The sequence below is a fragment of the Oenanthe melanoleuca genome, chromosome 1 (genome assembly GCF_029582105.1).
Source record: "Oenanthe melanoleuca isolate GR-GAL-2019-014 chromosome 1, OMel1.0, whole genome shotgun sequence".
Classification (NCBI taxonomy): domain Eukaryota; kingdom Metazoa; phylum Chordata; class Aves; order Passeriformes; family Muscicapidae; genus Oenanthe; species Oenanthe melanoleuca.
Window position 1 is genome coordinate 99,088,778 of NC_079333.1, and position 22,317 is coordinate 99,111,094.

The 22,317-nt window shown below is 39.3% G+C and overlaps 1 protein-coding gene across 1 annotated transcript in view; it reads left to right on the forward strand.

Moving 5' to 3' along the window:
• Window positions 1-519: 519 nt before the first annotated feature.
• Window positions 520-22,317, forward strand: part of PDK3 (pyruvate dehydrogenase kinase 3) — a 49,723-nt gene continuing 27,925 nt past the window's right edge. The window contains exons 1-2 of the mRNA XM_056505607.1: window positions 520-724; window positions 18,905-19,046. Coding sequence (XP_056361582.1) covers window positions 619-724; window positions 18,905-19,046 — 248 coding nt within the window. The 5' untranslated portion in view covers window positions 520-618. The remainder of the gene's footprint in view (window positions 725-18,904; window positions 19,047-22,317) is intronic.

Genomic DNA, 22,317 nt, shown 5'->3' on the forward strand with positions numbered 1-22,317 from the left:
TCAACCAATAGAATATTGATTCATAAGAGAGATACGTAACTTGTAGCCAACGACCACTAATTCTTTTGTTTGCTAAAATCTATCATTAGTAAAAAGTTTTGATGGTGTCCGTGATTCATGGAATACAACCTAGCACCCAAGCTTGTGCGACCCTGAAATAAAATAATATCTCCCTCGGCAGTATTATTATTGGCATGTCACACAGCAGGTCATGAATCCCATTTTTGTGGACAACACGGTGGTGGAGTCACCGTCCTTGGAGGCGTTTAAGGAAAGACTGGACGTGCCACTCAGCGCCGCAGGTGACACGGTGGTGTTCGGCCACAGGCTGGACTCTTTGACCCCACAGGCCCTGTCCAACCTGGCTGAAGGAAGCGATTGTGACCCCAAGTGCCCCCGGAGGCCCCGGCACTCCCGGCACTGCCCTCACGGCCCGCGCTCCGCTCCCCTTACGCGGCCGCCCCGCCCCGGCCCCCGCGCGCCCACGTGCGCGTGCGCGGCGCTCGCCCCTCCCGCCGGGCCGGGCCGGGCCGCGGAGCGCGACGGGCAGCGCGGAGCGGCCGCGCCCGGGAGGAGCCGCCGCCGGCGGGAGCGCAGCGGAGGCGGGCGGGCCGCGCCATGCGGCTGTGCGGGGCGCTGCTCAAGAACCCCATCCCCAAGCAGATCGAGTACTACTCGCGCTTCTCCCCCTCGCCCCTCTCCATCAAGCAGTTCCTCGACTTCGGTGAGTGCCGGGGCCGCGCGGTGAGGTGTGTGGGGGTCGCCGCGGCTCTCCCGGGGAGCGGCGGCACGGCCGGCGCGCAGGCCCCGGTGCTCGGCCGCGGCTCCTGGGCCCGCACGGGGAGCGCGGCCGGGCTCGGCCCCGCAGGCCCCGCGCTGGCAGCCCCGGGCCCGGCGCGGTGCGGAGCCGGTAGCCAGCAAACAGCCGCTACCGGGGCCGGAGCAGGCGGGCTTGCCTCTCCTTGCCTTATCCCCTGACACCGGTACCATGCGGATGGGATTCAAAATAAGGGCTCCTGACCTGACGTTTTGTGAGCTTAGTGAGTGAAGGAAAGAGTAAGTTAATGGTCATGAGCGTGAAAATTTAAATCTGCCGTGCAGTGATCAGCTTACTTAAAGCTCGGGCATGAACTCCTAATCGCACTTGTATAGGAGACTTGTTCGTGTAAAATTCAGGATGGTAAATAGCATTTTTCTTTTCAGAAGCTCTGGAAGGAAATTCAGGAGTGGCTTGTGTTATGTTAAAAAACATGCTTCCATCTAGATAACGATAAACCCATATCTGTATTGGAGGTTGTTTGCCTTTTGCTCTCTGACACGAGAGTTGTTGAGATTTTATTATCATACAAATATTGCTGGTAGAATGAATGTAAAGGCCGTGTGTAATATCGTGAAACTTAATAGTGCGTTCCTTCATTCTACTCTTACAGTAGGGGTACAAAAGGACAAAAATGAGGCAGTGTTCAGCTATAAAGTGATTAAATGTGGATACAATTGCACAATTATGGCAATGGTATTAGTGAAAGAATGCTGGACAGAAAGCCAGTATGGGCTTGATATGTCATCTCAGTGAAATAGGATTTTGTACCATTAAAAAAACCCAACAAAACTCCTTGTCTCCACTTAAACGAGAACCTGACTAGAAGCTGTGCTTTCTTTCTCTGGTCTCCACTCACCCGAGTTTGTTACCTCTTCTCCAGCCCTCTGTGTTATGCTGGGCTGCTTCTCTAACATTGGTGCTTCTTACGCTGTGTCTTTCTTTACTGGCAAGAGCAATGGCCTAAAACTTAGAATGTCTTTATTTTAGCCCCGGCACTAAACAAATTGTGTCACCTTTTCCTATTTGGAAGTTGGATTTGTAAATTGCTGCTGGGGAAGTATTGGTGTTTGTGAGCCTCTTTGGTTGTGACTAAAGATGTGTAAAGGTCTCAGGATTTGCTTTAATGCCTTGGATGTTTGGACAAAGCTTTGCTTTTTGGTAAGGATTTCTACAGTTCCATATTGCCCTGCATTACTGTTTGCCTTTGGACATCTTCTTTGCCAGTCTTTTCATAATGCTGCATTTGTTTTAACGTTATTGTGCCTGTATTACTTTATGGTCTTGTGATTCTCCAGAAGAAGTAGTTTTATTTTACAATTTTAAACATGGCTTATATTACTGGAAATGAACAGAGTGGGAACAGGATGTTACAGCCTGGCCAGCCTTATTCTTTAGACGTGCTCCAGTTGTCACTGGATGTGTCATTGGAATCTTCTCTGTATGTGGCTGTGTATTTAAGGGTCTTCATGTCTTAAGACTGATAGGAAGCTATCTAGCTTAAATGTCATTGACATTTAAAACATCTGAAGAAAAAAAAGTCCATGGTTTAGTCTTGGAAGGTCACCAGGAGTTTCTAAAATTAGTAGGTTTATGTTGTATCAACCTTGCTAAACCTATCACTTTGATCTTAATAAGTTTTATGGGCCACTTAACATCTCCACTTACTTACTCTTTAGTGCCTGTATTTATTTGGGAAAACTCAAGTAGGAAGATTACAGCAGTTTAAGCAAGTAGATTAAACCCAATGTAGTTACTTAACTTATGTGATCCTAAATGTTTTCAACTTTGGGTAATTTCAAGTTCAGATGGAGTCTTCATAGGCCTAGAGGAAAAATTTACATGAAAATAAAAGTGATAGTGCAAAAGTTTTCCCACTTGAGGTGTGGAAGGCCTGGACAATATACACCATGTCAGGGAACTGTGTTGCATATCTGAGTTAGCCAAAAAGGAATTTGCTGGTGCCACGGGACACAAATATTCAAGAGAGCAAATATGCCAAACATAAGGAGCCCAATAGTCAAGGTGCAGTTCAGTTGTGTTTATTCATTTGTAAGAATATTTGATGGGAAGAAGATGTTGTTTTTTGGTCACTTAGAGATTATTTAGTGTCTCACTTCAAAAGAAATGGTCTTTTTAATTGAGCTACATGGATGTAGTACTTGTTTTACAAAAATGTGATTGAATTTTCAACAAATATTGAAGAAGAGTAAGCCCAAAGGAAATGTGTCAATAAACCTCTTGTGGCTATCTGATTTTGTTGTCTGATGTACATATCTCATATGGAATTTGCACTTACTGTGGTTTGGATTTATGTGAAGAAAGTTTTTTGACTTAATTTCTGACAATAGTGAACCTACAATGTGTTCCTTATGTAGTTTTTTTATATTGGTTTTATTGGTTTAGACTAAGTTGACTTACCAATTTGTAAAATTCTGGTGAGCTGGGGAAGACAAACTTTGTATTTCTTGTGAGCTGAAGAATCACTTCAAAGACAGTTGGTGGCAATGTATGTTGAGGTACAGTTTGGGCTTTTTTTTAATTACTGACTAGCAGTGTGGGTTGTGTGTAGAACACAGTTGTGTGCATAATGAGGTTTTAGAGTCTATTCCTTTCCGGTGATATAAATTAATGACGTTTATTTTAAAACTTTCTCTGCTTAATTCAGCTATTTTAACCACTAAGAGAGAGAGATTGTTTATAGTAGCTTGCTAGTACTAAAAACCTGTGAAGCAAGCCAGAAGGCAGTAGTTAAAGCAGTGATACTCGCCTGTTTTTGTAGCTGATTCCTGTTTGTGTCCGTATTCTGTTGAGCTTGCAGCTGTCTTTGTAGCTGCCATGAGTGTGTCAGAGGTGACTGTGCCGTGTGCTTGGGACCTCTGTGTCAGACAGTCTGAGCATTCACTCTGTGCAGCTTTTTTTCTTTCTTTCTGTGTGTACACTTTCTATTTGCACACTCCTGAACTCTGTTCAGGCAGTTTCTTTTGTTGCGAAGTGCATTTCCCAAGGTTCTTGTGCAATCTCATTCCTTTGCAAAAGAGTGACCTTCTGTAAGTGAGTTTCAATATAAACAAATTTTGACCTTGTTTATTGCTAGCATGTCACTCCAGGTTTATTCATGCTTCCATAATTATTCTGCTCTGGAAAAAATACAAAATCTACCAATTAGATTCACCTATGTGATTCCTCTGGAAGTTGTTTTGGTAGATTTCCAAGTGCAAGCATAGCTTAATGACCCAGGCTAAATTAATTACTAAAATATCTTTTCTGAAGTGAACTTGTAAGTAGAGATGTCATCTAACATTGAGGTCTGTGGGTCTTTGTACATTTTGAGGGTAGACTGTTTGTGAAAAAAAATGCCCATTCTGGAGATTCATGTTGATGGGGCATCTCAATTTTGTCTTGTTTCAGCATGTAAGGTGGGCCTTAGACAGTGACAGGTTAATCCAAAATACCCAATACCTAATCAGCACCCACACACATGAGTAACCAGTTAGTCCCTTGCCTGAGGAAGTAATAAGCTGTCTGTTTGAGGAAACTAGAGTTGCTTTTCTAGGAGTGTGTCAGCATTTAAAAAAGACACCCAGAGACGTGAGCTCCTGGTTCCTGCACTGCAGCCTGTTCTTGGCATGAGCCAGCCTGGGAGAGCTGCACGAATGCTGAACTCTGCCCCAGCTGGCAAGCTCCACACAGCTGCTTGCTCACATCGGGGTACCTCAGTTGTAAAGTTACTGACTAATGTTTTGTCGAATGAATGGTTGTACTGCAAAGGTTACATATAATTAAGCACAAATGAAGAGACGGGTGAAGTGTAAATGGTGTAATCCTTTGATGGTGCATGGAAGAGTCATTTGAAGCTGTGCTGGTGCTGTGTTGTGAACGTGTACTGTACTCATGTAATCCTCTCATTGCTGCTGCTCAGCTGACCAAGTGTCTGAGCCCTGAGTCTGAGGTGTGTTTTGTCAGAAACATGAACCATCTGCTTTGGGGGCTTGTTTACTACTGAAGCTGTCTTGGCCAGTTATACCTATCTATATTCCAGCCCTTTTTGTTTCTTGTTTCAAATGAAATGCTTTGGATGAATTGTGTACCTAAGAGGTTAAACTTGTTTTTTGTTAGCTCTTTGAACATGTCATATATTAGTGTTCATGTACTACAGAGTTGCTGATGAGTTTGGATTAAAAAAGCTGTGGTTGTGCTGAAGACAGAAGTTGGTGAATCACACCGAATTCTTGTGGAATGTGACTTAGGAGATCCTGATTTTATGGGTTATAATCAAAATATTTGTGGTGACTGCTGCAGTTAGTGGCATTGAAAAATATCACAAAGGTTGTAATTTAATAATTGTACTGTACTGAGAACAGCTGAGCATGCAGCAGATAATCACAATGAGTGCATGGAACTGTCGTGCCCTGGGGCATATCTGGAAGAAAAAATTATCAATAGATCCTTCTCATTTTTAAATATAGTTTTTGGTATGAAATAGTTTAGTTTGTGGTACCTATTAAACTTACCTGTCTTGGGGAAACATGTAGGCCTCTTCCAAAATGATATGAAGAGCAAACCAGGTATCAACACTGCTGCTGTTGGTTGCTGCCATTTGTATAAGCAATATTAGATTGGGGTTTTGCAAGAGTGTTTATGCTTCATGTTGCCTTGTTGGTAGAGGCATGGATCTGAGCTGAAAGCCTGCCACTGGAGAGGTAGCTGGCAGATACAGTTTGAACAACAACATGTGGGGATAGGAAAGCAGAGATCAAAACCTGCCTTATGTCTCCAAATATAATTATTAATCTTCTTATAGAAGATGGCTGTTGGAGGATTTTTCTACACAAAAAGATACTGGAAGATTTCTGTTGTTTTTTTTTAATAGAACATTAGTGGAGAGACTGTGCATCTATAGCACTTGCAAAGTTAAGGGCTAAAAGGTATTGTATAATTATATGCTGTTTATAGGTTGCATCTGTGCCTTTTCTGGTTGTCTCTGTGCATTGTTCATGCATCTTCAAAACAAAAATGTCCTCTTAGCATGAATGTTAACCATTGGTATGCTGACCATTGAGTGGGATCAGGAAGATGAGTCCTAGTCAGACATCACTGTCCTTTGTTTTCATCGGACTGGCTTCAGCTTCCATCCAGCAGTTTCATTAGAGCTTTTGTTGGTAGGTTGGAATCCTTTGATGCCTGGAATATTTTCACTATGTGGTATATGTACATTGTGGTGGAGTTATCTTTCTTGATTTTGTAAAACTAAATACATGAAATAAACTATTTGCAGCCTTATGAAAATACCATGGAATTAACTTTTGTGGTTTTTCCAGAATTTTTGGTATTGTTCTTCAAATATATTGTTTAGAGCTTTAAATAGAATCCCTTTAGGAGTTTTGTGGAACATTGGAATAAAATTGGTTTACTGCTGTTTAGTTTTTACCTTGAAAGGCTACCAGTGACAGCTGGATGTGCAAGCTGGATTGTTTTGTTCTTGAATTCTTTTGCAGTTACCACTTTTCTATGTCCAGTCCTTCATTCCCTAGATCTGGGCATGAATAAAGTTTGCATTTCAGAACATTAAAAAGGTTTTTGTTTGATTGGGCTGTAGCACAGCAAGTAAGCTGGAAGCCTTTTTGAGGCAAGTATTATTTATAACCTGTTCCTGTTGACAACTGCCAGTTGCTGGCAGGCAGTGATGTTCCAATACTATATATAATATTGAAGGGTTTTATAAGGCCTAATATTGATTGTTTTGAAGGTCTGGAAGAGTCATTGTGGTTAGGTAACTTTGTTCAGCTGTCACTCTTGAACTGTGATATGATAGAGATATTTGTGTGTGGGAGTGCTGTGTAATACTAGAATGTGATGCATTTCATTTACAGAACTATCTGTCACTTTTACAGGCTGTTTATTCAGTAAAGGAAGACTTAATTTCTGTGAATAATTGATACTTTATATATTCTGAATTCAGCATTTGGTATAGTTATAGTACAAATTCCATAAATTGCTGTGGATGATCAAACCAGATCACCAAGGTAATTTTTTTTTCTTCCTCATAAAGCCTGAGCATTAAAAATTCTGCCTTCAATAGGTAGTTTGGCTGGTCACTCTTGCCTGTAAGCACAGGCTAGTAGTCTACGAGTGAGCATACTTCAGCTGATGGAATTGCGTGAGTTTTGTTTCCCAAAACAGCAGAAAATGTCTCAGTCTGTGTTCTGTTTGTGACTGATCAGAGGAGCTGTGCAGTCCTCTACCTTGGGATGCTGGGAAGGGATGATCTTTCCCCACACATGGACATGTCTGCATGCTTGAGCCTTCTTTTGTATTCCCTAAAGATGGTATGGTGTGTAATCACACAGCTGAATGTCTTGGGTGAAAGAGAGAGGACAAGAACTCCCTATCTGCATGAAGCAATAAACAGTGTCTGCGGGCTTGTTTCTTTTCTTTTTAGCAAGTAGCAGAAGCGATGGAGAATGCTGCTTGACAGAATTTGAGGGCTTGGGAAGCTGCTTTCTAGAGGGACAAAAATATAGGATTTGTAGCTCTTGAAGATCTAAAAATGTTTGGGACGTGTTTTTCTTCCAGCAACTGGTGGAAATTGTTGAAATGCCTTCTTCAGAGTAGATTTAAACTAATAAGGAGGCGCTTGAAAAATCTGAAATTAAATTTTGATTAAAATTAATGTGAATTTGGTAACATTCCTTCTCTGGAATGGAAGCCAGTGAATTAAAAACAGCATAACTTCTACAAGCCAAGAAATCAGGCTGTTAGGGTCTCTCTTAAGACATAAGGAGGAGTATAAGATGATCTGTCAATTTGAGAAAGAGCAATTCCAATTCTGATGCAGACAAAAGATAAGAAAGCAGTAGAGCAGCATTACAATTTCCAGAAATACTGTTGATTAATAAACATATGAAAGCTGGAAGCAAGGACATCTGTCTTGGGTTGCAGTACAAATAACAGCCAAGGTGAAAAGTCATGGGATAGAAAAGCAGATAAAAAGATGTTGAGATAATTTGTAGTAATTGGGGAGAATGATGAAGTGAAACATCTACTTGATGAAAGTAAGTACCTAATGATAAAAACTGTTGAATTCATCTTTGCTTTGGTCTTCAGAAAAAGATGGATTATATCCAGAAACATTAAGAAAATCACAACTCTCCCTGACCCAAATTTTAGATAAGCTGAAATATGTCTAAATCATCTTGGTTTCAGTGGAAGTAAATCAGTTCTGTGTGTTGTGAGTAGCTGAACACTTTCTTCTGCAAATGTGTGTGGCCTGGTGCAGCACAGCTCATGCTTATGGGCTCAAATGGAAATAACAAATGGTCATGGCCCCAGGGTTTTGAAAGTGGGAAAATACACTGCTTGTCTTTCAGAGAAAAGGAAGAGGAGGACTTTAGAGTTAAATCAGCTTGACTGAAGTAGCTGAAAAAGAGATTGAGCTAATAATGAAGTCATAGATAAGCACCAGGAGATAGTAAGGTAGTAAAGAGACAATAGATTGTGTTAGCCTGGTCTAATTTCCAAGTTAATTTGGTGTGTGCTAAGGCAGAAGCAATAGGTGCTGTACGAAGTTTGGCACAGCCACATGTGACATTCTTAATTAAAAGCAAACAAACAAAACTCAATGTACAAAATAATGGAATAACTTCAAAGTGAAGTTGTTATATCAGATGTTCAGTGTTGTGGTGGGTGTGTGATGCACATCTTGGGGGACAAAGTCAACCAGTTTTTTATTGCTGGGCATGGCATCATGTTGAATAGAACAGTCCTTTGTCCAGAGCAGGTCAGCTCTCCTGGCTCTGTCCCCATCCAGCCTGTTACCCACCCCCAACCCTGCTTGCTGGGGTAGGGACTGAGTGCAGGAGAGAGAGATCCCCTTGATTCTGTGCAGGTGCTGTGCAGCCACAGCCCAAACACGGTTGTGCCACCAACACTTCCAGTGGCAGCTCCAAGGCGCGGCGCCTTTGGGGCACTGTGAGCAGAACACACACCAATGTGTTCCCATACCAGTGTGGTTGAAGAACAATCCATAAATACTCTACATTGCAGTAGCAGTCATTGATCTTCACAGGACTGTGTTGTGAAGGCTGAATGGTATGTCCCCAGTCCCCTTGAACTCAAATCAGCATAATCCAACATAAAATGAGATTTAGGAATTGTTTATCTGATTCTACAGTTACTATATTAGAACAGCTTTTCTTGTTGCCAGTTATGCTCAATATAATGGCCTTTATTAAAAGACACCTTTTTCTCAAAACTGCTGAAATATTTTACAGGCTGCTACTTATCCTTTTTAAAATGTTTGGATTTTTGTGTTTTTCTGCAGTCAGTTAAATGTGATTTTGCTTTTTGGAAATATTAGGTTGAAAGAATGAACTAGAGCACTGAACTGTGACTCTTGAGGTATAATTCTCTTTTTTCTGATGCTTTGTGTGTTATAAGAGACTATTTTATTGGCTCTTGTTTCCTTTCAACCTTTCTATGTAAATGCGACATTCTCTCATGTTTCTTTATTCTGTGTAAATTATTTTCTGTTAGTTTCAAGTCAAAGTAAAAAAAGTGTCACAGTGTTATAAATATTTTCACTGACTTAATTCATTAAAACAGTAGGCTGGTGCAAATTATAATTGGTTTTTCTCAGGATTAGATTTATGTGAATAGAGAGAGGCAAATTTTTTTTACTAAAAATAATTTACATTTTAACTGCTACTTGTTTGATTTAGTCTTTGTTTATACTTTTTTGAAAAATTTTTATAGACTGCAAAAATACCTTCAAACTCTGATAACTAGCAATGACGTAGAGGAGTCCTCTAATCTTTTTTGTAATGTGGTTTGTTAATTATCAAAAATGTTTTGAAAGAAGATGTTTAATAGTCTGATGCATTTCACTTACGTGAGACTGAAGCAAAAATTGGAGCATGTGGTATTGGCAGTATTTTTATGTCATTGGTTTTAACTGTGTGAGTCTTTGCTCATAAGCGTTAATTTTATTTATGCTGGGGATTTGGAATAGCTTTTTCTTTGGCAGGTTGTCAGGAACCAGAGGATAAAACAGGGATTTGTATTTTTCTGGAATGATTAGAGAGAATTATGGAAGTTTTTCCATAAAGGTTAGGAAGGAAGTTGTCAAAGTTGTGAGAGCTTAAGGGAGAGTGTTAAAAATTTGGAACATCTAATTGTAATCTTAAATGTGAGATTTTTATCTCTTATGGCTGGGAAAGGTGATTATAAGGCCCAAGAAGCACAAGTCAGTCTTTCCTGGTCAGTTTGTTGTAACAGAAACTGATCAGATCATCAAAAGGGGAATAAGGTTTCTTTGCTGGGTGCTTTAAGCCTCATTCTACATCTACCAAAAAAAAAAGTTTTAAAATTGTTTTAAACTTTTGTCTCACCAGAGGAAAACACAAGATTTGTTTAGTCCAGGGTCTCCTGTTTGAAAGCCACAGAGCCCCTGGGCAGTGGAGGCCAGGGCTGCTGTGCCCCTCTGTGCTGCTCGGACTGGCTGCTCCCTGCCTGGGGCTCGGGAGTGCTGCTGGAAGAGGAGCTGATACAGCCTGCAGAGCCACTTGTTTTGGTTTTGTTTGTCTGCTTTAGAAGCCCCTTGTGCCTGGCTCGGGAGTCTGGGTTGCACAGATCAGGGCCATGGTTTCTCCTGAGAGTGTTTTGGCTCTTTGCCTGTAATTTTCTGTGGGGAGTGCCTGTGATAATGGCGAGACAGAGCTCTGCTGCTGAAATGATTCACCTGACTTTCAACCTACTCCCAAATTGCTTAAAGGAAATACAGCCTTAGGTCTATATGTCTAAAAATAATACAGCCTTTGGGGGTAACTAGTTGAGTGCCTCTGCTTTAAACTTTATATATACTTTTGATTACTGTGTTGTCTCTTGGCAAATGCATTAAAATACTCAAATTATTTTGTTGGAGCTGAATGGTAAGCAGCTAAACATTAGTTTTAGATCAGGGAAGCTTATTTTAAAATTCATGCTTTTATTTTAATTTGGGTTGTTCTGTTTCACAGTACACAGTGCTGGTTTACAGCTTTGACAAATGGTTATCTGATAATCCATTCCTCTTGAGAGGGACAGACATGTCTTCACTTGGGTCTTTTCTGTGACAGGAAGGCTGTGGCTGTAGGAGTTAAAATTAATGATTGCAGGGTATTGTGCATCTGTTAATTCCTCCTGTTGATCTGTTCCAGATCAGCAGTAAGTTAAGCTGCTTTCCAGCACAGTCGGTTTCATACAGAGCACCATTTACTTGAAATAGGCTTACTGGAGTTGACAAGTTATATATTGTTATTATTATTTATTATTAAATTAATTCATAACTAATATGATAGTAAATGTAATGATTCATGTTGAGCTGTCCTGATGTGCTAAGGACAGCTAGCTGACATTTTTTCTTTACCTGTGTATATATGAAAACATGAGCTGGCTTTTTCTCAGTGCCAGTGGTATTCCTTAACACAATAATTAATACACATAAGACGTAACACCAGCTCGCTATTAGGGGTTTTGGAGATAAGTATTTTTTTCTGTATACAAATTCAAGAGTAGTTGTATTTATTTTTAACTTCTTAAGTTCAAAGGTCTAGACCTTGATTATGAATGGGATTTAGTCTGGTCATTCAGACAACGGGAAATAGGCTAATGTATATTCCTGAGTGTATGCTGTGCTGAAATTTTCCTTTGGAGCAGAAAGTGAGTATTACAGCTGCCCTGCCAGTCAAAGAGTTCTTGAATGTGGTATTTGAATTGCATAAATTGGAAATGTTTTTTTAAGCTCAGCTGTTTCAGTACTTCAGCTCTTGTTTTATCCCTATGCTGTGTGATGTGACTGTTGGAGAATTAACTGGAAAGCTAAACAAAATGTGAGCTTCCTAGTTTGGATTGCACTTAGCAGTGAAATGGCACAGGGTGCAAATCAAAGGCCATAATCTGTGAACATAAACCATGTGGATTGAGAAGACTCAAACCCCTGTTGGTGTGCTTTCCCCTAGGCTGAAAAGGCCCAGCTAGTCATGGGATTTGTGCTGAAGAAGAGAAACAAGTATTTGGGAAAGATTACTTGCTGACTTCAGTTCCTCTGGCTTTAGGCTGGTTTCCTGGCAGTAGTTCTTGGACAGAACTTAATTGACTTAATAAAAGTGATATGTTTATTATAGTTCAGTAAGAAATACTGAACAAAAAAATACTTTTTGTTTTTAATTCTTCAAGTTTCATTTTTTGGAACTTTGGAATTTCTCTGGTTTCCATATTGACATAGAAACAGTCTCTTAATGTGCCAAGTGAAAACATGCCCTTAAATAAGGACACTTGCATGAAACAATTGCAAGAATTGGTGGAAGTAGCCTTAGAGACCAGTAATGGAATTTGTGCTAAAGCTTAATCCTGAGATGACTAAAAAGTCTGAGTACCTGAGGTAGTGTGGTTTGGATCCTTAAATTTCAGATCCTGCATCTGCAGGCTGCCTGTGTCAGAACAGCTGTGTAGGCTGTGGCTGCTGTTCTGTAGCACAGCATGGTAGGTCCAGTTTCAAAATACAGATTTCTTAGATGCAGTCTGTGGTAGGGAGTGAGGGTCAACAAGAGTCAACATCTGCTGTTATATTCTATGGGTTCCTTTCCCACTTGCTTCATCATCTTCTTTGGGTTTTTCAAAGCCCTATCTGGTAGCAAGCGAACAAGCCCTGTATACTTTCTGTGGCATTGGTATTTTTAGTGCTGGGTAAGATAAATATCTAGAGAGTATGCTGAAAATATAATCATTTCCATTGGGGAATAGGAATGATTTTAAACTTGACTTGTTTTGCTGGGTTTTGTTTTGTAGCCACATTTGTTCGGACTGTGCAAGCTTAGCTTGTTTGTCTTTTAATAAATAGCCCATGTTCCAGAAATGGTATGTAATCACTGAAATTCAACTATTCTTCTTAAGTTCTGTTTTCCTACCTTCAGCAGCAAGTTACTAGTTTTAGCTTTTGTTCAGTCTACTCTGATGCACTGATCTTTTTGCATATTCTTTTGAAGATATATTCATCCTTCTCTTTACTCTGTGTTGTTTGTCTGTACAGGAGCTATGAAATATTCTGGAAGTTCAAGAAGAGAGAGTAGATATGGTTGATCACTCCTGCTTTCCTGTCTTTCTTCCTTATTTTTGCCCTATTGAAAAGCAACAGTAGTAATTTCTGATCTTGTTTTTATGGGTTCTGGATGAAGTCCCTTGTCTCTGGTATACAAGAGGTGGGAGTTTTGCTTTTGAGTCTTAAAGTAGTACACTGTCTGTCTCTGCTGTTCAGTACACAGTTAATGGAGAGAACTAGACCTCTGCCTGCAGTACAAAGACTGAAAAGAGTGCTTTGTTTCTTCTTTTCCTGCCTCCTCTGACAGATGAGTTAATATTTAGAAACTACTGATGCTTTTATAATGTGACCTTGGCAGTCCAGTGACAACCTGGGGATGTGGCAACTGTTTTAGGTTTTTGAACGAGGTGACTTTGACCATCCTTGTGAAGGACTGTGACTGGAGTCTGTTCTCAAGTGGGTGCTCATGAATGTGGGAATCTGGCAGCTGAACTGAGAGTGCTGGAGCCAGAGTTCATGGTCTCATTCTGCATTTCTGCCCTCTTCTGCAGCAAAGTGGAGTTTTGTGTTGAGCTTCTGTGTGGAACTAACCCTTTTGTAATGTGAATCTTGGACAGTACAGTATTGCTCTGGCAGTTTGTAGAATTTGCCAGAATTGGATCAGGGCCTGCTGTATGTGTGTGAAAAGCCTCTGCATTGTTTGTGCCTCTTGTTGCAGGAGCCAGAGCAAAAGCTTTGTCTAAGTGAAGTTTTGCAGGAGTTGTCCGCTTTGTTTTCTATTTCTTAGCACTGCAGAATAAAAGGTACAAGTGAGAAACAGAAGAGATGAGTAAATGTTAGAGAAGAGTTGAATCCAGAGGGGAGAAAAGAGAGCAGTAGAGAAAACTTGAGAGTAGTATTCTGTTTCCTGACTTGCCTTTGAATCGAAGGTCCACCAGTAATAACGTAGATGTTATTCCCAAAGCATTCCACTTTTAATCTCCTTTCTGATGGCATTACATTTAGAAGTTCTAATACATTCAAGTCTGCTTTTGTGACCTGTGCTACCTCAAAGATTTTGGGTCACGTTTTTCTTAAGTATTTTTCTCCCTCTGATATCTGTCTAGTTAAATAAGTGGCATGATTCATTTTTGGTGGAAACATGTAACACTTTTTCATGTCTGGAAAAACTGATTTAATATTAAATGTCATCTTCTGGGTGAACTTCTTTTTAAATTTTAGTTTGTAAGTTTACTTATATTTTCCACTTAAACTTGTCCTGTAGCAGTCACATCATTCTTCAGATACATTGTATTTCACTGCATGAGCAAGTCCATCAACATTCACTCTCATGAACAGTAACCATTCCAAATGCAGCAGTGTTTGTACAGGTACCACTCCCACGGTATTTTTACAAACCCTGTGTCTGTCATGTGTAAGGCTTACTACACTGAATGTTGTACATAGAATACTCTTCACTCACCTGAGTTTGATGTAAGGTCCAGGAGATTGCTGCTTAGATCTTTGATGTATTTTCTTATTTTCACTATGTTGAAGGCTGTATCTGTTGTCAGTCCATAACATTGACTTGTTTTTAAACAAAATAGTCTCAAGATTGGCATCACAGTTTCTCTTTGGTGCTAGTTTTGAGCTGAAGGTTTAAAAGTGGCAGAGAGGAGGCCACAAATATTATTTTCTCTGTGACTTTTTTATAGGGTAACTGATGAGCCCAGACAGGTAAGATTGTTCAGAAGATTGAAGATGATAGAACATTTATTTAAAACCTTTTTTTAAACCCATGGTGACACTTCTTTCAGTTTTTGTGCTTGCTGTGCATGCAATAGTAATAACTTGAGGATTAGTTCCTTCACAAATACCTTGCTTTTCATTGTTGTTTTTCTGTTAAAGTAGCTACTACTGTATAGCTTAATTTATTCAGTCTATGCTGTGTTTTTGCAAACTTTGACTTGCTTCAGAGTTTCCACTTTTTGCTTGCTTCCCTGTGCAAATTTGCACTTCTTTCTCTTTGCAAGTGGTTAACAAAATAAGAGGAGATCCTTTCTTCCTCTTGGGTCATGAGAGAATTAGACCTTCAAAGAATGTTAGGCTATGTTCAGTCTAATCTCAGAGACTGAATCAACTAGTTTAGTGTAATTTTGGGCAGATGTCTACCTTCACTAGTAAAAGACATGCCTAAAACAGATCAGATTGCTCTCTTTTACAGTGTTTATCATCAGGAAGTTTGTGCACAGTAAGTGTTGAATCTTCTGCAGTTTGAGTCTAATGCTTGTTTGGTTCTTGATGCACTAAGTTAGTGCTGCCTCCTCTGTTGTGAACTGTGAAGCCTTGGAGAGCATTGCTGTGCTCTTTATTTATTTCTTCTTAGGTAAACCTATCAGTTTCACTCATTCCTGTGTCAGACTGTTTTCTTGTTATCTTGATTTCTGTTGCATCCATCTATGCTTTTAGAAAATGTTCAAAAATTCGTGTAATATACCAGTAGAGTGGGATATTTTAGGTCTGCTTTTTCTTTATTCTGTTGAATCAAATTCTGTCTTAAGTTGCAGGCACTGGTAGGAGTTTTTTAATCAGTTTGCAAGTGTAACTTCACTAAGAGTAAAAATCTGAAGATAATCATAGGGCCTCATGACCTGAATTAACACCTAATCCCTTAGAAAATGTAATTACTTTGTAGGGCTGTTTTCTACCAGGGGGAATACTATGGGATTGCTTTGTTCCCTGCAGTAGAGCAGACCTGTAACAAAGAGGTTGTATCCTGTCTGGTTTGTTCTTTTTGTTGCCTTAATTAGATACTTGTTGAAAGAAACTTGTTTCAATGCCTGATTTAAGAGTTTGTCTGTGCTATTATTCCACGTTAAGCCACAAAACTGAATTATTGTTCAACTGGAATCAAGAATTGCAGTTTTACAGATAGTGGGAAACAAATGGCGGTGGTGGGTGTAAAATTCTGTGCCCTATATACCATGAGATGCCTTACTTTACTTTCTTCTTGGTTTTGTGGATAAGAAGTGTTTCACTTTGAGTCTTCTAGTATTTCTATTTTCAGTTTCTTAAAAGCATACTTTTAAAGAGTTTAATTTTTTGTAAATAAAGCTAAAATACAGCCCTTTATGCTTAGTGCAGTGTAGTTTCCACTAGGGCGTAGAATGAGTATTCTTTCTGCCATTTGAATTCATACAAAGGTAAGCAGGTCATTGTTTCATATATTTATGTTCTCGCGTAACTTATTGAGGGTTGCAGTGTAAATCAAGGAGGGATTATTCACAAACTTAACTTGCACTTTAACCCTGAGAGAGTGATTTCAAATTTCTTTGAACTGAAACTGGTAGATGTAGACTGGCTTTAGCCTGTGCTGTTTAAGACAAAAGCCTGCTGCTGGCAATGTGTGTTGACCCAGCTGGAGTCATAAAAAAAAAATCAAGAAAGATTGCTGTATATACTTAAGAAAGATTGCTGTTTCTGGAAATATCTTTAGAACTTAGACTGACTTTATCATACATGCAACTATCATATAATTGATAATAAATTACATTAAGAAAATACATAATGGACAGATTAGGGGATTTTTTTACTTAGTCTGATGTCCCTTCTTTTGATGGAAGTGGTTGTACAGGTGTTGCTGTGAGGAACAGCAGCCAAGGAGCAGTGTGAGGATACAGTTTGCTTTTGCTGTGGAAGCTGGAGGGTACCTACTGCTGCTCCTAGTGGGTAGCCATTCTCTCTTGCTCTCCGACAGGCAGGTGACTGACCTGGTGCTAAATTCTGAAGCAGCTCTGTGGAGGCTCTCAGATAAACTGACTGCAGCTGAGGAGCTGATACAAGGACCGTGTGCCCCACACCAAACAGATGAGCTGAACTTATGCTGAAGCAAGCTTGTAAGCTGGGAAGTGTTAAACCAGAGCTTCCTTTCCTCTTCCTGCACTGAACATGCAAAGGGACCCCAAAGGGCTGTGTACCTAAAATGTAACTGTACAACAGGGCAAGGCAGCTCCTTAAAAAGAGATGACTTAGAGCTGCTGGGGTGAGATAGGTTGAGCAGAGATATACCTTTGCAGTGGGAGGAGAGGATGTGGGTCTCCCTGCTTGCCTGTAGCAGCTTTTGTTTGCCTTGCACAAACCCATGAGCTGTGGGTTCTTGTTCCTAATTTTCTAATTTTCTGTATGGGCTGTCTTTCATTCCTTTTGCCTTTTTTCACCTAGGGAATCACTGCACTTGCTCTCAGTCATTCTTGGGACTAAGCAGTTGTTGTCTTTGTTTTGAGGGGTTTTTCAGCTCAGAAGGCTGAGCTGAGCCAGAGTCTTTCCTGCTGGCCAGCCTCAGTCTTTAAAGAGATGATATATGCAGTGACCTGTGAACAAACACGTCTCTGTCCTCTGTTGTAGGTATATCGGTATCTGATTTGCTTGAAGGATTGAACTCTGAAATCGTTACTGTTCTTCACAGAAAACAATGTAATGTCTTGTTTCCTTTGTCTAATTTTGACAGCATGTGTGTATTTGTAATTGAGATGTGAAAATGCGAGCAAGTAAAGTAGGTCCAAATTTTACTGGTAGAATTATAATGGAATTGGTAGCACTATCAGAATTTAATGAGCCCCAGATTGATGATACCTAAATGAGCAGGGAAAAAAGGAAATCCTAATCCTTCCTGCATATTCACCAAGCTAATATTAGGGTTTGAGAACTAATCCATCAATGCATGCTACCTATGCAGAGAGGGTGAAAACTCCGTGATTGTAATGGGACTGTCTTTAGAAGTATCTCCTTGATTGTGCTGGTTACATTGTACTTGAATCTTGCAAATTGCAAATCTCAGTGATTATGTGCCGAGCAGTGCTTTTAACACTTTCTGGTTTGCTTGAACATAATTTATAGCTCTTACCTTATGCCTTCACTCAAAAATTTTGCAGATGGTTGAACTGGTTATCATCACAAAAGACAGGAAAGACCTGTCTTTCTAGATGAAAGCAGAAACGTGGCTGTTCATTACAAGTAAAACACGGACTTAAAAAAAATTTAATTTCCCTGGATTCTTTAGAAATTACTTATGATGGAACTTTCCCCACTTGTTTAATTATGCAAAATACAAAAAACTGATACGTTGGATCTTCCATCTGAAATACTTGGGCAAGTGGCTTAATATCTTGTGCTTTTAAATATTTGTAGTTAAAATTTTGTAGGTATTCTTAGTAACTACTTTAGCTTAAGTTTGCTGTTAGTCATGCCAGTCTTCCAATTTATGTAGGATGGCTTCAGAGAATGAATGCTGTTACCACTAGGCCTGCAGGAAGATATTGTTATTTTGCTGGATCCATTTATTTGCTTTCTGACTGGATGGTTGGGCAGGTTTTAATGTTTTATTCTTGAAATACTACCAGAGATTAAGATGTGTTTTAAAAGTGGAAGTTAAAGATAGTTTTAGCTGAGGCCTTTCCAGATGAGAAAGTGGTGATAAGCACTGGACTGGTCCTTCCAGGTCTCTACTGAGAATATTGTAGGCCAATCCTAGGAGGGACTGGCCTGTGCTGGTCTCACCAGGTGCTACTCAACTGTTAAAGTGCTAAAGGTTGAAGAACTTGTGACATGAAACATCAGCAAACTGTTGTCATTGTTTTGTCCTTTTGTTTTCACTTCTTACCCTTTCTTATGTGTGCAGCATTTACTTTTTACAAGCTCACTTTAGTATAAAAGTTGTATGGATAAAAGCTAGCATCTTGGGGTCTTATTTCCAGGTAATATCAAATATTTGATATTTGGTGGATTTTATTTCTATGATGAGAGATTTTTGTCTGTGGAAGAGAAAATTAGATGATGTGAAATGTGGAAGAATGTCAGACAAAAAGCTCTAGGAAGGTAAAATGTGTCTCATGAGTGAGAGGAAAGTAAAGGCAAGTACTGAAATTGCTTTAAAACTTTATTATCACAAGTTTTTTTTTTTAAAGCTTCTAACATTAGGAAGTCTAAAATTTGACCTGCTGCAACGGGCATCTGTTTTTCCTTCCTTCTGACAGGTCGTGACAATGCCTGCGAGAAGACTTCGTACATGTTCCTGCGGAAGGAGCTTCCTGTGCGACTGGCGAACACCATGAGGGAAGTCAATTTGCTGCCTGATAATTTACTGAACAGGCCTTCGGTTGGGCTGGTACAGAGTTGGTAAGTGAAAAGAAAATAAAAAAATAAGTAGATTGAAAGGTTATTGTGAAACTAATACTGTACTATGCTGTTTTGCTTGCAACAGAGAATCGCTGAATTTTTCTGAGTCGGTCAGTTTTCTACCTTGAATCATTTTATATTGTGTCTTGGCAAATGAAATTTCAACTTAATGTTGAGTGTATTCTCTAATCGGGATCCTAGCTAAGGATTTGTAAGTTAGACTTGTAAGTTAGTAAAAACATACTGTTGTCTCCCAGGTAATTAAAATGAGTCTATAACTTCCAAGGGCAAGCTTTTTAAACATTCCTTTCTGTATTGCACTCATGGCTTCTTGAAATAGCTGCTATTTCTCATTATTCTTCCTTTATCAAAGATACTGAGAGAAAATTAAAACCTCATCTGTTTTTCTCACTGCTTAATCTTTAAAAACATAACTTGGTATTCAGTGGAAGTTATGGAATGGGTCAAAAATTTGGTGTCATACAGTAAACAACATTCTCTGTTGTAATAACTAACATGGATCCAAAGTGATTCAAAGTCTTGCCATCTTTTCCACAGTAATTAATTTCTAGCCTAATTGCATGTTCAGTGAGACTTAGAGACTGCTGCCTTGGATGTATTAGCAGAAAAAAAATCGTTATTCATGGGGTATTTATTTTTCATTTACCTGTCAATACTTTTCCAAAGACTTCTTGTAAAAATATTTTTGCTCTATACAACAGAAATCCCTTTGTGAGTAGCCACTTATTTAACTGTAAAAGTAGCTAATGTTGTAGGCTTGTGTTAAATTCAGTCATAGTCCTTGAGCCAAGAGCTTCTGTGCTGAGTGTATGTTGACTGCTGGCTTGGGTCTCCTATTTATCAAGCTTCAGGCTTAGAAAATATCAATTAGGATGTGTGGTATTGTGTTTGTCTTTGCAAGGTAACAGTGGATGTCTTGATGACCACTTCAAGTACAGTGATGAAGTGCTTCAAGTGAGTGTAAATGCTGTGGAGCTACACAGTCACTTTGTGGTTAAGTGGCAGCTTTCAAGGTTTGAAGGTTTTGTGTCTGTCTGATGTCACAGGAAGTTGTTATGCTTGTAGAAAAGCATATGCAGGCCTTTTAGGCTTTTCTAATCTGGTTGACTTGTGAAGCTGTCTTTTAATGAAATGGCGAATAAAGAAAAGGAAATAATTTTTCTGTAGTGACTGCAGCATAATACTTCCAGTCCAAATGTCTCTGCTTTGGCTTGTGCTTCTGCCTTGCCTATGCAGAGCTAAGCAGCATTTGGATCCTTCTGGCAAAGAAACTGAATGGGTGTTCAGAGTGGAGGACTCCTTCAAAATTTTTGTTGATGAGATTGGAGGGCTCATGATGATTTCTATGGCCACAATAGATACTACTGATTTAAAAAAAGGAAAAACCCCAAAACTCCAAATGAAAAAAAGCAGTATCAAGTGTTATATGACAACGTGTTTTGAACTATCACCACTGTAGACCAATAGTTACCTGTTGGACAGGCTAAAATACCTGGTTGTAATGTGCTGAAGAAGTTGGAATGGACATCAAGCCCAGAGATGGAAGTTTGAAATCAAAGTGTTTTTTGTAATTTTCTTCTAATTTTGATCCATAATTAACTAAGATTTTTTGTGGAAAGAAGTATCTTCATTAGGTAAGAATATTTTTATCCTCTTATGTCAAAAGTAAAAAAAGTAATTATAGCATTTTTTTTCTCTGATTATAGGTGTGGACTTCAAAGAGCTTAGTTCTGATTTTTCTGTTCAGATGTTTTTAATTGCTTAATTAAACATTTACAAAGTCCTGATGATGAACCTTGGGCAAAATTTACTTCTAAATGTATCTTTTAAAAAGACCAAACCAAAGGTTTTATTAACTTGAGTATGAATGACCTTGACTATTATGCAGTTATGCTGATAGCAGGTTTTGAAACACATTTATAGTTTCAAACCTATAGGTGACATACCCAGAGTGAGATTCCTGAGTTTTATGTAGTAGAATAAACAAATACAAATTTAGTTGTTCAGCTGTTTTGTGAGCTTGTAAAATGAAAAAGCCTCTTCTTGATGCACTTCAAAACTACTTCAAGAAAATAATTTTTTTGAGGGTCAGATTTCATGATCCTTTGTTTTTGCTATGCCATAGGTTAAAAAGCTTGGCAGTTCATTAATAGGCAAGCAGAAGTCTGTTGTACATTTGCCACAAATGAGCAAGACATTTAATTCTTTATTCACTTCAATATATTTATTTGGTAATATTCAGTAATTTATATAGTCATAAGCATGTTTTGTTCACTTTTACTATGATTTTATGCTAGAAAACTTACGTTTTTATGTGCTTTTGGTGAGACTCCAAATTAGCTGGAGCTTTAACATTTGAGTTCCCAATCTATTCCTTAATGCCAGCATGCCAAAAAATAATACAAAAAGGTCCTAATCTTTAAGATGGGTTTTGTTAGAATTTTAAATCAAAGTGGCTCTGTAAATACAGGAAAAAGAAATCAGCCCTGCCTTCAGTACAGCATGGATCCTTTCCCATCAATCCTCTCTGCTTCCAGCCATCAAACATTCTGCATTGCCTGTGTTTCTCACCCCTTGTGGTTCCCTTGGGAGGCAGCCTGGTTTTGTTGCTCCCTGCTGCAGGCAAGGCCTGTTCTCTCCTTTTCCAATCCATCTCCATAGCCATGCTGGAGGCACTTTGCTTCCTATGCTTCGCTGCCTATCAGATTTTACATCTGATTGCTTGATTGCTCTTGGGAAAGGTGCTCTGTTGGCTTTTTCTCCTTCTTTTCTGGGCTCCTCAGCCTGATGTATGCAGCACTGAGGAGAGGCAAGACCACTGTCTTTCCTTTGCACTTGCTCAGATGCACTTTCCTGAATAAAGCTGGTATTACCCAGAGAGTGAACTCTCAACAAACCAAAAAACTAGTTTTGCATTTCAGGAAAGGTAAAGCATCAGTTTGAGTTCGTAGTTTATGTGTTATCTTTTGCAAGGATTAGGGAAATGAATAAAGTGACTCAAGACAGTAACACAGTTAATATGTTCTGGCTGGGAACTGCAATGATTCCAAATAGCATATAGATCAACAATCTTGTTTTCAACTGAAAACCTTGTTTTTAGCTTTTTGAAATCAATGGGCAACTTGCTTGATCCAAAGAAGTGGGCCTTTTCACGGCCAGCTTTGAGAGGGCACTATAGCTAAAGTGCAGGTAGGATACTGAACATATGGCAGAATTGTTTAATAAAAGATATGGTCACTAATGTGATGGG